The 16588-nt window shown below is 36.6% G+C and overlaps 1 protein-coding gene across 2 annotated transcripts in view; it reads right to left on the bottom strand.

The window, feature by feature from the left end:
* Positions 1–16588, bottom strand: part of SKAP2 (src kinase associated phosphoprotein 2) — a 118885-nt gene that overhangs the window by 7996 nt on the left and 94301 nt on the right. For both annotated transcript variants that reach the window (XM_063303795.1, XM_063303794.1), the window contains exons 10-11: positions 16473–16556; positions 5529–5641 (exon numbers count right to left, since the gene is read on the bottom strand). In XM_063303795.1, the coding sequence (XP_063159865.1) occupies positions 5529–5641; positions 16473–16556 (197 nt within the window). The remainder of the gene's footprint in view (positions 1–5528; positions 5642–16472; positions 16557–16588) is intronic.

Below are 16588 nucleotides of genomic sequence, written 5' to 3' on the forward strand. Positions count from 1 at the left end.
TTATCATTCATTTTTATTTAAAACATCCAATCAATTAAAGAACAATCAGAATACCAATAAGATACGTATCTAACCATGTACTACAATTTAATGTTCAGAGTCAAAATAATGTATTATGAAGCAGCTCCTTAAGTGCACTAAATTCATTTAAGAGATCATAAATAATTGCTTGAATCACTGGTAAAAGTGCAGAATACTTGGGGTGGGTCTTGAATTTAAATCTCAGGCAGCACCAATCAGCCAAATATTTAATTGTAATGAACAACAAGCATAGTAGGAGCCTCATGCACAACCTATTGATTCATATTCTATTCAGGTATGGTTAAACCTAGTCCCTTCTTCTGTGTAGGTAGGTGTACTATATATTCTTCCCATTAGCTCTTTCTTACAGCTCTGGCAATCGATTCAACCTCAAAGAGACTGATAAAATAATGAAGAGTCCTTTAATCTGCAGGAAACCATTCAAGTCAATTTATAAGAAATATTGCATTCCTTTGTAGGATGTGTAATTATTTTCTATTAATCATGTACTATAAAGCTACATTATGTGGTTATTCTGTTATCACTGGGAAGAAGTCTGCAGTCAGCTCCCAACAATGTTAGGTAATTACTAACACAAAGCTTCTTTCTCCTTCTGGAGAAATTCCATCAAGATCCAGAAGCAGTGTAATGCTTTACAGGATTGTATGAAAGTAACCAAAGAAATTAAAACCTGTATAATGAATTGCTTAACAACGAATGCGCATATGTGAGGAAAAAGTGGAGGAAGAAAGGGGAAGAAAAAGGCTTTCAAATTTGGGGGAGCTGGACCCAACTTAGAGTAAACCCAAACAGTGTAATTGTGCCATTATTAATCTATTTCAATGGGTCTACTTCCTAATCCAGAATAAATCTATGAGAAATCCTCTGCAGTGACATTTTAAAAAAATCATCATCATCATCATCATCATCATCATCATCATCATCATCATCATCATCATCATCAAAGACATCTAAGTTTCAGGACTGTAATAAGATTTACCTCCAAGTAAACATATCCTTCTTTCAACTTACTATATTTCATCTGACTATAAATCATTAAGACTGCATTTCAGGTGATTCACAACGATTACTTGATTCAACCTCATATTGGAGCATGGAAAGTTACCTAAGGGTATTCTTTAAAACATATGTGGAACTGAATGACTAACGCAAACACAAACATCCTTAATGAGTGTTTGGAATTGGAATACTGTATGACCTCAGACCCAAGAAGAGGCAACCCACTAGCTTGCTGTGATTCTCTGTTAGATAGCTTTGTGTGAAGCTATCTAAATACAGACTAACTGCAAACCTAATCTGGTTTTAGTAAAACAAACACTTCAGTACTGACTATGGTATCTTTAAATGCTTCAGTTGTGGACCATAACTCCCACAATCCAAATGCACACATTTATTGAGCATGCTGGAAGGTTTCATCCAACACATCTTGAGGGTATCATATTTTAGAAGGTAGCTTTAAAATTATGCTTTTATAGAAATGTCTCACTGAAACATGGATCTGTAGGGGACAGCTGATAATGGATGGTTTGAAATTGGCAAGCAATTTACTTGGACTGAAAACAAAAAATTATATATGCATCATGATTTCTGCTAAATTAATAACAAGTGTAATTACTGTACACTTGTTTCAAAATACTATTTCAATATATGTTTCAGACATACTCTAGAATAAAGAGGTAATGCTCTTTCATTGCTTTTCAGCAATGAAAACCAAAGTTTGTTTCCGTAGATTATTTTAACAGATTTCCATGAGCTTGTTATACAAACTTTAAGCTGGCAGATTTATTTTGGTTTTGCTAAAAGCTACTTTTGACCAGTATCAAATATTTCTCCTACTAAAAAGCAAGACCATATTATGTCAAAACTCTATATAGATAGCCATACTATCTGAGTCATGGCAAGTAGCACTCTTGTTAAATGTTATGACTCTCAAAGTAAGTGTGCAAAAGCTGATCCGCAGAGTAAGTGGTTATGTGAAACAAGTGCCCAAATCCAGGTTTATGTTACATAATAAAAAGAATGAAAGAAGCACCAAGCAATTATAAGTTGTCTTATAATTGTATGTGCCAGGCACATGAAATTGCTCAATTTTACAAACTAAAATCATCTTGACACTGATGGAGTAATCTTCATCTTACTCACCTTATAATGTACTCATAATAAAAGCACTGGCAATCTTGAGAACGTGTACAGTCACACTGAAATCTAAGTTTATATATACCACCAAACCACCACCAGGATGTTAAATCAGCTGTTTCAGTTTCAGGTGTATTTGCTTTTTAAGAAGCTCAACACATCATAATTCATCTAATTGTTAACAAAAATTCCTAGAACCACTAAAATCATGGCAGGGGTTTCCCCCATATTTCTATTTTGATACTTGACTTTTAATAAGAAAAAAAAAGGTTATCAAAGAATTTATTTCAATTGTTGTATTTTAAAAATGAATGCTGGTAGTCTTTTTCTGCCAAATTACGGTTACTGTTCTCATGGTTGCTCTATGAATTGCCAAATGCGGATGTTTTATTAAATAATTATGGAACTGTTTGAAGTTGTTGTCTTCATAAAAGTCAAGAGAAAACAACCACAATAACATGCTGATACAGACATAAAGTTTTAATAAAAACACTTTCTGATACTGGAGTATAATCACCACTATAATTAATCTGGAATACTACATTGTGGATATTTTTTTTTCAGCAATGAATCTACAGAAAATATAATGAAAAATTTCAAAGAACAAGATACTATACTAATCACTGGACTTTGCACAATCAAATCTTCCAGAGTCCCAGTTACTACAGGAAAACCTTAGTGTGTAATACTGCAGCGCTTAATATTGAACTGTGTATAACGTTCTGCAAGTTCGTGCCCATCCATGGTATGCAATTGGTCCTATTTGCAGTGGGTATTCAGATGTATAAATGAAGCTATAAATTAAACTTGCTTAAAGGTAGTGTGGGCTATTTTTTAAACCTACCCAAGATTCTATATTTTTTATCATCAAAGTACAATTATCATAAATATTAAAGTCACTGGGGACAAGAGAAATCTGCCAATAAAGATGCCTGGACCCATTAACACTTTGGCAGAACTTTCCACAAAGTTGTTACTGACAAAGAGTCCCATAAATATATTTTGACTCCTTTTGTTAATTCTGTTCTGTTGAAATAATATTTTGTTCCTGCACCAGCGCTTTATCTCTCAGTTCATATTGTGTTCTTCCTACAGCATATAATGCTTACATTTAATTCTTTCTCATGAGAATAAGATTTCACCAGAATTAATGTCAACAAGGATCTGATATACAGTATGATGAGAGGGTAATAAGCAATAACTAAGATCTAACTAAGATAAATTCAAGATCATAAAGTTGAATTTATGACACCATTTTGGAACAGCACACATTAACGAGCATCTTCCAAAGTTTGCAGCTCTCATTTTCAACCACTAGATGGGGTAAAGAATTATTTTTCTAAAAAACCCAAGAATCACCAAGTGCCAAAAAGCCAAAGCATCAATTTACAGCTTTAAGAAATATTTGATTAAGTCCTTAAGCTTAGGAGGCTTTAGATTATTTTACCTTAGCAGTACTCTTAAATTCTTCCTCTGACTAATAACTCTCCGAACATAGGATAGATTATTATTCCTTGCATTTTTGCTTCCCAAACTCCCTAAATTCAGGGCTGACAGGAGACCATATTTTTCTGAAAAACTGCAATACTCAAACGGAAAAAAAGCTGAATTTTGATTTAAATTTCTTTTCAGTTTCAGAAATTAAATAACTCCAGACCAGAAAATCTCCATATATCTAGACAAGCTGCAACGGATCAAGATCTAAAGCCAGGAACCCAAAGTACATTTAGGAAAGTACTAGATAGGATGGAGATCAAGAGAAAGACAGATTTATTTCAACCCATATTCCCTTCTATGGTGGAACACTTTCAGTCCTGAGTCAAATAACTATGAATCTCACTATTAAAAATGGTACTTTATAAAAATGATTTAAAAACATTTAGGAGCTTAGTTACAAGAAACGGGATTAGGCCTTAGCTTACTCAGTTAAGTGACAAGGACTGAATGGTAAGCATTAAATATAAAGCTGCTATTCGATATACTTTCTTTTAGGAAAAAAACTCCATCCTGTTCAAAGGGACTTCTTAAATATCATGCAGAAGGATTGCTCTGTCTAGTTCTATGGCCTAGCAGCCACCTACTGAGTTAAGTAATACAAAAGAGGGAGGTAAAAAGATTTGATCTGCATTTAGGAAATCTTGCATCAAACTCTTCTTCTATTAGTAACATACTCTGTAGGCCCAGTTTTCCATCTGTAATATGGATTTAAGAATAACTTTTTTTCCCAAGAGTGTCAGGAGGGCAGGTAAGATAAATAAAGAACACAGGGTTAGGAGAACTCACAAGTAAACTTAGTTGTTAAATTTACAATGAGCAGAAGAACAAATTCATTGTCAAGTTATTATTAGTAACACTGCATCTTCTGGGATCACCTCTGGCTATTCTTGGGAAACACTTTGCACTTTACTATTAGGAAAGTCATAGCTCACAAATATTATGACAACATTAGCCTGGAAACTGCTGGCATTCTTCTGAATGAATTGGATCCCATTATTGCTATCTGAAAATGGCAGGGATCTGATCTCATGGGTGCTCCAACTTTGGTATGGCATGAAGTGAACAAGGTTCTGCAAAGACTTGTACATCATGGTAGAAAACATGAGGGGCTGTTGGAAAGTGCTCCAGCCAAACATCTTCCATGCATATTTATCTGAAAAGTAGTTCTACTGAGTTCAGGACAGCAGCTAACTCCCAGATCATATTGTTATTCAATCTATTTTCACTATAAAAGAGGGACTTAAATGTAACAAATGTGAATAAATGAATTACTATGTTGCAGAATTTTGTCTCTTTCAGAGAATGTCAGGGAAAAAAACATACAGGAGATAGAGTGGTTACTAAAAAGAAGAAAGTGGTATGTTGAAAATCAAGTGAATTTTCACATCACACATACACACGCAGAACCCTGGCTTTTCTTGAAGCCAAAACAGTGAAATGAAAGTTTACTAACATAAATCTCTCTCACTTGCTCTCTCCAGTTCAGCATATACAAGAAGTACCAAAGAAGAGGAAGTAAAACATACACACTCACACCCACCCCATACAATATTGACAAAGCTACATTTTATAAGCAAAAAGAGCATTGTCTCAGAGGGAAGTTACTTAGTGGTGGGTAACCAAGATTCCAAACAGAGATAAATAAGTTTTAAAGACAATTCCTGTTGCACAATAATACTTCAAATGTGGTTACATTCAATTGACAAAATAATTAATGTGCAAGGAACTTCTGACCGAGTGTGAAACATGTAAAGGAAATGCCCATTTCCTGACGACCTTGAAGTCTGCTTTTTTCCTTTGGTCTTATTTCAACTATCTCCCCATACCTATCTATTAGGGGCGGGATACGGTACCTTACTGAGAATGTAGATAACATCACCACGTTTGAATGACAGTTCATCAGGAACATCACCAGTGCAGTCCCATAAACCTTGATAGAAATTAGCATAATCGGTTTTTTTATTGCCTGGGGAAGGAAAAGGTGCATACATTAGATTTTTGAGCCTGATTGCTGCTATGGTGAAGAACCTTTTTCAGAGGGTTTTTAAAAAGAGTATGTCTACCTTTGATCCTGTACTTTTCTTTCTAAGTGCAACAAAAAAGAATTTCTTTCTTTTTTTGCAAAACTTTTAGCTACATGTCCTCTTTGCCACTACCGCAACCTGCATTTTCACACACATGAAAAGAGAAAATTTGCTGCTGACATTAGGAAAACATATGGCAACAAACAGATGCTTCCTTGAAGTCGGGGTGGGGGTGGGGGCATCTTTGAAAATTTCACTCTTTTTGAGACCTAGCACAAAAATATTGTAGACATTTCTGTAGAAAGAACCTTGCTGAAGCTGCATTTTTAAAAGAAATCTATTTGTGTCAGCAACAGCTTAGGACATTAAGTTCTGGCAAAATATGCAACACACTGTAGCTATAAACTCATCCTTCTAAGAACATAAGCACAATGAATGTGCTACATTCAAACTGCCATACAGACCATTAACTGATTGATTATTTTAGCGCTGTTTGCTCTGTAATGCCACCGTAACAGCATAATAAATGCTTTGTCATATGCATACCACAGAAGCACTTACTGGAGCACAGAATGCAATACCACTAAAAGATACTGGAAGCTTCTGCACACATGGCAGACGATTTCCTGTTTTCAGTTCCATAAGAAGTGAACTGGCTGAGTTAACCCAGCAAGAATGCAGAGCAACCCCAATGAGGCAAACAGCTGCGTTAAGGTTACACAAACCAGACTATATGCAAATGTACTCATCGTCTGCATTATTTTGCTCAGAGATAAGAATCCTGCAATTGATTAGATTATATGCGAGTGTATCTCAATTTTATTAAAGAGACAAAATGCCAGGCTGCTAATAGGCAAAATATTATTTTCATGTCATTTAACCCTCCCTCCTCCATTATGCGTAGCTTTCTGCACAAGATGGTAAATATCTGCTACATCTGGAAAAATCATTCCCACGTGCAAGGTAGAAACAGCATTTTAGAACATTAGAGCCTTTGGTCATAGAGACTGTATACACTTGACCCATTAAATAAAAGCTATACTTAAATTTCACTGCTTCTTAGTATACTGGGATATAATATAGATTTTAGTACTACCTTCATTATGATTCACAGGACGTCATAGCCAAATGTCTCTACTGAAACATCCCCAACTCCCCACCAGCAAAAATATATAAATAAATAAAATCATAAAATAACTTGACCGCATTACTCCAAAAAGGAGTATTTTAACTGCCACTGTATAACACTAGAGGGCACTCAGGATGGGTTGTGCATTCATGGTTCATTTTTGACAATTATTATTTTTAGTGCAATTTGTTCAACCTATGTTAATTACATACCACACACACACAGACACAGACACAATTTCATACTTTATTAGGATATATTAGGAGCTTAAAAGTAAAATCTCCCTCTGTAACTAGTACATATCCTGATCCTTCCCCATCTCCCCTTCACAGATTCCAAATGATAAAATAGAACATATTTTAAGAATAAATGGTGGGCATATATGTACTTTCAGGAGGGCTCTAGAAACTCTCTAATACACCAAAAGGTCCCAGAGGCTTTGCATGCAAAAGATCTCAGGCTGAATCTATGAGATCTCCAGGTAAGGCTGACAAAGACATCATTATGGAATTAAATTTCCTAAGGATCCAACAGTAGATAGCAGGGAATTAAATTTCCTAAGGGTCCAACAGTATAACTCAGCTTTCCCATTCATGAACCTATGGGGTATCTTACTGATTTTTCAGGTTAATGTTAAAAAAAGGGGGGGACTAGGACAGAAACTGAAAGTATGCTTGTATGGGCACATAAGCACAAACACACACCTAAGTTAGCTGGCTGGGTCATCTAATTCATAGAATCATGATTGGGTCTTTCTCTGAAGTGCCTCCTTGCAAGCCTTCATCCTTAATACAAGTAGAATATCTAGATTGCATTAAGTGTTCCAGGAACAAAGAACCAGACTGCTAATTGGAAACAAAAGCCAATGAGACCCTCAGCTCTAAAATATGTTACAAGTACAATTCCTGAATTTAGCGTACAGAAACAGTTTTTCAATTATGTGGTATTTATTCCTCTAGGATTATTCAATGTACCTGAGCGGAAACCAGGTTGGTGTCACCAGGAGCAAACTGTTTCCATACTTTCAACTTTTGCATCCCCATGTCCTGTACTGATGGGTCCTCTCTAGGTTTAATGAAATAAGAGATGGCTATTTTGTTTCATCTTAATGAAACAGGATTTAAATAATTATGTTAATATGATTTTGCACATTGTTATTAATAGATGCATTAATAGTGGGTGACTTTGTGCAGCTGCTGAACCTTAGCCTAACCATCTCACAAGATTGTTCTTGTGAAGGTAGTATGAGAAGAAGCCCGCATCTCATCTGTGCCACCTTGAAATCTTCAGAGGAACAGTAAGATTTAAATGTAAATCATCTTCATCAAGTCATATAGTCAAGTGGATAGTCAAGAGTAAGTGTATTAAACAATAAAAAACAAGGGATCTGAAATAACTCTTATTAACATGAACAGAACTTCAAAATTTTGTAATTCCCAGGCACTTCCTTGAAGTTATCAAGTTGTAATAGAAAGGAGAAAGTATTAAGTACATGGTGAGAGGATAATTATATTAAATGTATTAAATCTTAAATAAAAAAGAAATCAAATGAAATTAGTTTTGTTCTGCCCCTACAAACTATTTTTTTCTGCATAGCCCCAATAAAGAAAAAGCCATCTAAATCATCATGTTCGTATACGATAAGATGCATCTTTTCCTAAATGAGATCTTAATTAGCATTTCCTTAAACCTCAGAATCTGTACATCAACTGTATAACTGTACAGCACTGCCATTACTTGTAGTGTCATAGCCCAGTACATAGGCTAAAAGTCAGCTCACAACTTTTAATGTGTACCTTAAAGTCATTCTATGGAAGAACCTAAGTTGCCCAAAAAAACAAAATAATGAAGACAGTCAGTGTGGTACATGGTAAACTGTTGGACTAGGAATGGAGAGATCCAGGTTCTAGTCCATCCTGAGCCATGAAAGCTTCCTGGCTGACTTCAGGCCACTCACTCTCTTAGACCAGCATTTCTCAAACTTGGCAACTTTCAGATGTGTGGACTTCAACTCCCAGAATTTCCCAGCCAGCATGCTGGGAGTTGAAGTCCACATATCTTCAAGCTGCTGGCTAAGGAATTCTGGGAGTTGAAGTCCAAACAACTTAAAGTTGCTAAGGTTGAGAAACACTGTCTTAGACCAACCTATCTCGCAGGTTGGGGGGAAAAGGAGGAAGGAGTGTTATGTATGCCATCTTCAGCTTCTGAATGAAAGGCAGAACATAAAACTAATACATAAAATAGTTCCTGTTCGTAGTTGGAAGGCAAGATAAAAAGCTGAGGCTGACAAGGGGTGCCTGAACGTAGCAAAGGATTTGACAGCCATTTGCTGCTTTGCAAGAAAGTCTGAGAAACAAGAAGAGCAACAGGAGAAAATGCAGAGGGAAATCCTATCTTACAGCAGCTGCTTGCAAAAAAGAAAGAGGGCAAAAAGACACTGTGGGAGCTCAGCAGTTGTAGGCAGGAAGAAAAGGATTAAAGAGACCTTTAGATATCTCCAGTACCATGGAGAGGACTCACCTGTCATCTCTTTGCAAAAAGCAATGAAAGCAACAGATAAAGATACCTGGAGGGCGGGCAGCTTTCCTTTGCAGGTGGTTGAAGCCATTCAAATGAGTGAACATGAGGAGGAACAAGAAGTACCATTCCTTTAAGGTGGAATAGCAGCAAGGCCATTCCTCAACCTGCCCAACTAGGAATTCTGGTACAATTCTGCTGACCTTGTATTCCATCTAGACTTCTGTGTTCTACCAGGAATATGTGAAGGATTGGTTGAGAAACACTGTTGCAGCCCAAAGAATCATTCTGGCTGGTATGCTTATATCCTCCTCTTTCTAATCAGGACATCTAATTCGTAAGACAACAATGAACCTAAGATAACCTTCCCACATTGCAGAAATATAGCATATTCTTCCCAGTTCATCTCTACAGGTAGTCCTCAACTTTGAACCACAATTGAGACTGGAACTTCCATTGCTAAGCAAGGCAGTTGTTAAGTGAGTCATGTCCAATTTTATGACCTTTTTGCCACAGTCGTTAAGTGAATCACCATGATTGTTAAGCGTTTAGCATGGCTTCCCCCATTGACTTTGCTTGTTGGAAGCCAGCTGGTCGCAAATGGCTATCGTGTGACCCTGGGATGCTGCAACCGTCATAAATACATGCTGGTTGCCAAGCACCTGAATTTTATGTGATTGTGGGGAAGCTGCAATGCTCGTAAGTGCGAGGACCTATCACAAGTCACTTTTTCCAGTGCCACTGTAACTTCAAACAGTTGCTAAATGAATGGTCGTAAGTCGAGGACTACCTGTATCTTCATTTCGCCTCCCAAGCCTCCATTGCAGACCTTCCTGATCCACAAGCCTCCTGAGACAGGAGTTTGTCTTCTCATTCTTTGTGTAGTCAATACTTTAAAAAGACTATTTCATGTAGAAGTATATGGCCCAATACCTTCACAACAGAATCATGGTAATTCATCATTTTCCTCTATATAAAGTACTTTGATCTGCAAATGGTTGGTAGCTTATTGTTTGTGATATCAAAATGACTAAAGGCTAAAAATTATTGGGATACAAATGGAATAGACTTGTTCCAGGGTTGAGTCAAAAAGGAGGGATCTGGCTCACCTGTGCAATCTAAAATCAAAACTGACTTGTTTCTAATTGATTTCAACGAAGTGTCAAATTAAACAACATACTTTCTAGGTAGACATCCCTAGAATTGCTTCCTAAATGTTATTTCTGCTAATTGTGAATTTGTTTCCTTCCAACTACACAAGCTTTTGATAAAAACCTGCTTAGGATTTGGGAGGAGAAAAATAACATCCTCCTCCATGGAATTTCTTCTAGGAGAGAACAGTCTTGCTCACATCTCTTCCCATTCTGCTTTATCATGCTCCTGAAGTCAGTCCAGATGTGATGCAGAAGATCTGCAAACAGGATCTCCTGTGTGCAAACATATTAAAGCCATCACTGTCTCATCAAGACTTGAATGTTGGAGTAACATTTAACCCTTTCAAGTTTCCATCTATCAAAGGAAGGGGGCCATATGATTCCTGTATGCTGCATTCTGTTGGAATTAATTACTCTGGAAGTAATTTTCAATCAGGGAAATGGGACTGGGGGGAGTGGTAATGCAGTTCTTCCTGTGCTGCAATTCAAATTCAAATTCAATAAATAAATAAAAAGCTGCAGGAAACCTTGCTCAAGGATTTTGGCTTTCAACCTCAGAAGAAAGCAGTAAGATGATTTAAATGACTCTTTCCTGGCATCCAATGTTCCTTCCTCAAATGTAGTGACATATGCCAGGAGCAAAACACAAAGCAATTGGTAGAAAATGCTTACTTTGCATAATGAACCAGGGATTTGCTTAATATGCATAGCAGGCTGCCTTCATTTGGGGAATTGGGATATGGCAAACCTAAAGCAGCACCACACAATCACTTTAATTCAGATAGGTATCAACCTTAAATGTGATTATAAATCTAAAGGTGATTATATATTTCTATTATCATTAATGTAAAATGCAATTGCTCTAAGCCATTTAATATGGCTTCATATACGGCACATGCAATGTTAGAATGAAATTGTTTATTTTTAATTGCCTGGTCTAAATATTGACTATAGCAAAGGCAACACTGTAATATTCCTGTTTATTAAGAATGTAAAAACTGCTCTCTATACCCCAAATTTTATTAGTTCCCAAAGTTGTAAACGGTTAACGCTATAAACACAAAAAAAGTGTCATACTCATGTGTGTGAAGGGGGTACATGTGCGCAGACAAAGGGGAGCAGAAAGGGAGGGATGGTGGAGAAGGTTAATCGGCATCATGCTACCTCTTTAGCTTTAGCAAGGCTGCATCGCGTCATATGCGTAAGTATATGTATGTCCATTTGGAAGTAAGTGCCACTGAGTTTATGCTCAGGTAAACACAGCGCAGCAGTCTCAGAGGCTTGAACATAAAAAGAAGGTGTGTAAAGAGAGAACAAATCTTTTCCAGCACGCTTATCCAAAGCCATGTTTGTTCAGGCGGAAAATGGAACAGGAGTAAAGAACAGTTCATGGGAAGGAAGGAAGGAAGGAAGGAAGGAAGGAAGGAAGGAAGGAAGGAAGGAAGGAAGGTAGGAAGGAAGGAAGGAAGGAAGGAAGGAAGGAAGGAAGGAAGGAAGGAAGGAAGGAAGGAAGGAAGGAGCTACTAGTTGGTCAAGTCACACAGATATATATATATTTCATAATATAATAATAATTACACATACACACACATTTGTATACATATACACCATACACCAACACGATGGAGATTTTAGTAATAAATAATTTACCTTAGGACCAAAACTATTATTTTAAAACAAATATCTTGATGTATGGTCTTCATTTTTTCATTTTATTATATATTCATTATATTTAATTTTGAAGAAAAGTCAAATAATTATAACACCTGTAACATTAACATTCAAAACTCTAATATTGATAGAGTATCCAATTTTTTTCTTACCTTCCCTCTTATCTACATTTAATACTCTAAGGCACCTATATAATAGAATATTAAGAATCCAAGCATATTATATAAATATCATTGAATCGAAATAACACAAAACTTCTACAACTGAGAAGATGGAGCAATAGATGGTTTATATGGCTAGATTTAATAATATGCTAAATGACTGAGCTAGTTCCAGATTAATATTTTAAGGATAAACTTTTAGTTTCTACAAATGTCACTCATTCATACATACACGTGTGTGTGTGTGTGTGTGTGTGATTTGATTAGTACTGCTGTATTTTTGGTTGTATGTTATCATATCTTCTGTTGTTATACTTACCAATATATGGATATACAGAGATATAGATGATATAGATATAGATAGATATAACAACAAAAGTCACACAGGTACCCAAACAGAATCCAGTGTATGCCAATTATATTTGGGGAAAAGTTTAATGTTAAAAAAAAAATCACATTCTTAAATAAGGTTAGAACAAGTTCATGTGATATAATCCCCAGAAAGACCCACAAACAAACAAACAAACAAACAAAAACATGGAAAAGAAGAGGAAGAAAATATCTTCATCACCTCACTACTCTACAGAGTACAAGAAACCTTCTTGCATTATATCTTTAGCTGTTTGGAAACAGTCAGAGGTTACTGCCATACTGAAGTGTTAAAAGCATTGCCTGAAATGAATTTCATGTTGGGGGATAATTATTATGGTGCTTTCAAGACTATCGTATGATGCCCACTTGAATTGAGAAGTCAGCTCATAAAAATTTAAGACAAAGAAAAACATTAATATTTTACGATATAGACAGGTCATGTTTTCAACATTGTGTGCTGGAAATTTAAGCTTGATTGTATATTATTTATGTGCAATAGCTATAATTAGCATAGTATTTGCATGAATGTCAGTCCACAGATGTTGAGAGAAATGGTCACTCTCGAATGTTTGTGAAGCTTCTGATATGGTGGCTCGACATTTTAAAGTTTTGCACAGGATAAGGAATTAGAAGAGTTGGAAGGAATCCAAATACAGCTATCTTATCACAGCTGCAGTGACTTGAGACATGCTTAAATTTACACTCCTTTCAAACAGGGGTCAGCGATCTTTTCAGGTACAGTACAATTTCATGTGATGCTCTAGGTGCTAAAATATAAACATTAAAAAGTAATTAATTTTACATTTAAAAAAAACCTGAGATCTCATCAGATTTTATGTTTTCTTGCCTGAGATCTCACAAGAGAAGAAAATAATAAGAAATTCAACAGTCTCACAGGATTTTGTGAGACTGTCAGAGCAACCTAGAGATGATATGCTGCCAGTGAGCATCACATTGCTGTCCCCTAACAGTTCCATTGTTAGAAGCTTAACAACCAATTCTTTGCTTCCTTGTATACAAACTGGTTTATTCTCTGTAAGCTATGGCTTTTAGGGATTTTTAGTTTATGCAAAAGAAGGACTACAGGATTATAATAGAAGTTTATAAAGTTATACCTAGAATGAAGAACATTGATACACACACCCACACCTCTTTCCCCATCTGCTGTTAACAAGAGAGCAGTACGAATGATGATGATCACAGGGCAAAATAAGAATGTTGCTGCTATATTAGATGTTTTTAACATGGGATTAGACAAATAATGAAGGACAAATCCATGATCCGCTATTAGCAATGATGGACAGATGCATTTATCTACTTATTTGGAATACTGCTTTCTCAGTAAGAACTTCTCCAAACAATTTATGAAAGTTAAGGGAGTCCTACCAACATATTTCAATACAACTGTTATAGTTTCAGCAGAGGTGGGCTTTTACATGTAGAGCTTCCACCTCTGAACAAAGGAACAATTTTTATCTACTTATGCCTAATTATTATTGTCCGCTTTCCCCAACCTGAAACCTTCAGTTGTGCTGGGACTACAACTTCTAGAATACTTGATGGGAATTCTGGGAGCTGTATTCTCATTTCATATGGATGGGAAGTATGCCACTGCATGGGGTGCAACAGAAAAGCTATCATATCATACCAGTTTGTGAGCTTCCTATTATTTAAGCGGGTGAATCTTTGGTCAGATCCACTACAACACTCCTAAAGAGCCAAGAGAGTATGTAAAGATAGGATATTTTAAATCTGTCCAATAACTGAAAGCCATCCCCACTGATGATAGGTAGCTCGTTGCTGCAGGACATACCTGCTAAGCTCAAATGTAAAAAAGATATAATTAAGACTGTTTAAAACAAAGCGATTACAAAGCAACAAATTGCATTTAAGTCTGAGCTTGGTGGATATGCTATAACACCAATAATCAAGTTTTACTTGCTCTAGGAACTCACATCCAATTGTTGGGTTTGAGATTTATCAGGATTAAGCATACAAACAACAAAGAGAGCCCAGAGGCTGCAGACTATTACCTAGCACAACCTTCCTATGAAAGAATTATGTATACTGTTCACTAGTTAGTGTTTACAGCTTATTGAGTCTTCAATTCTATACATTTTTCCCAGAGTAAGCCCTACTGAAATGAAAACAATCTTTTTCTGACTGAATACGCATAGGATCTAAACAGAAGTATCTTTTGATACCTTTTGAGGGAGGCAAAGTGGATAGCCATGATGCTCCATGAAGAAGAAATAACAATACTGTAAGGAACGTCAAAAACGCCATATTCTAGATAAAGAGTATTTTGTGGTGTTTTGCTTCATTTCTGAGAAGACTCCGGGGTTCACGTTCTAACGGCCTTGAAGTGGAGCCAGCTGACATTGTGTTAATGTAAATGCATGCCAAGTTATCAAAAAACTTCAAGGATCCCACTGCCAAGATTAGTGGGAGTAACCTTTTTACAGTAAGAAATATTTAATCTATTGTGGTGGTTCATTCTAAGAGCAACATCTGATGACTTAAAACTTTGTTTCCTTTGCAGCAAACACAAGCCTAAACTGCCTACAACAACCTGTTCATATAGTTTCCTGCCAGAGGCCGGAAATCAGGCCTGTTTCCTTTCCACATGCTGTAACAGGAAGGGCATAGTGAAGAAACTTCCTGAGCACACTCCTCATCCACCCTTTCTCTGACAGCAGTGGAAGAATGATGTGGAGCAAATATGACGAGAAAGATAACCTCAGGTTCATTCTTTCAGGACACGGTGACAACAGCACACCATGCATTCAGCTGATGTCTGGGGTTTAGAGGTGTTTCGATAAGGAACAAGCATAGGATTTCCAAGTCAGAAAGTCAGCCAAGTATGTAAATGACAGTAAAGCAAACATAACTATGCCCTTAAGAAAAGCTGCTCCTATTCCAGGGAATCTGATCCAGTTCTCCAGCTCCCTTCTTCAGTGTGGATTAACACCAGGGCAATTTGCCAACACAGAAGAAAGAGAGAAGTAAACTTTTTTTTCACTACACTTCTTGGGTAGTGCTTTCCCCTTCTAATTTTCATAGCGCCATCGTTCTGCTATCACTGGACCCTGGCATTTCTTAGGCCAGTTCATTTGCTTTCTGCAGTATAATCATATGCAATGAAGATATGCATGGCCAACATTTAAGCAGGCTGCAGATCAATTAGTGGTCTTAAGTTTATCTGATTTTTATCAAAGAAGACAGAGCTGTGGGTTGATTGTCAGAGCCTGTGTCAAGATGACCTTTTCAGAGACGTCTACATTGTTGGTCCCCTGGGCAACTTGTTGTCCCCTGTTAGTCTCTGAATGACAGAAGTCTGTTCTGCTCAAGCACAAAGTATACACAGATGTCTATATTACATTCTTATAGGTTTGACAGCAACTGCATGTTGTATCTATAAACTGTCCTTTAGCAGTGACACATCCTCAATGATGATAAGCTAATTTATGCAGCTAAATCTCCTTTGTGAAGAAATGAAAGCTAATTGAGTCATTACAAAGTAATTCAGAAAGGAATACCTTGTATAAATTGGCTTACTTTATAAATCCTTCTCAAGCAATTTTCATGCATCCTAAATGGGGCTATTCAGATTCTGCCCTCCACCAAATCCCACTTAGCTTTAGTGCCATAGGAAAATGGTTAAGCTTCTGGAATTTCAAATATCTTTGTCTGTGCTAGAGGGAAGGCAAGCCCTCAAAAGCAAATGCAAAGCAATAGAGAAAAAATATAGAAGCCGCATCCAACATACCTGAAATACTGTTAACAGTGTCTTGACTTTGTCTGGTTGGTTCTTCACTCTTTACTGGCATTTCAGCTACTGTTGCTGCTTCGTCTGCAGATACAGTAAGTTCAACAAACAAGTTA

The sequence above is a fragment of the Candoia aspera genome, chromosome 4 (assembly GCF_035149785.1).
Source record: "Candoia aspera isolate rCanAsp1 chromosome 4, rCanAsp1.hap2, whole genome shotgun sequence".
NCBI lineage: Eukaryota > Metazoa > Chordata > Lepidosauria > Squamata > Boidae > Candoia > Candoia aspera.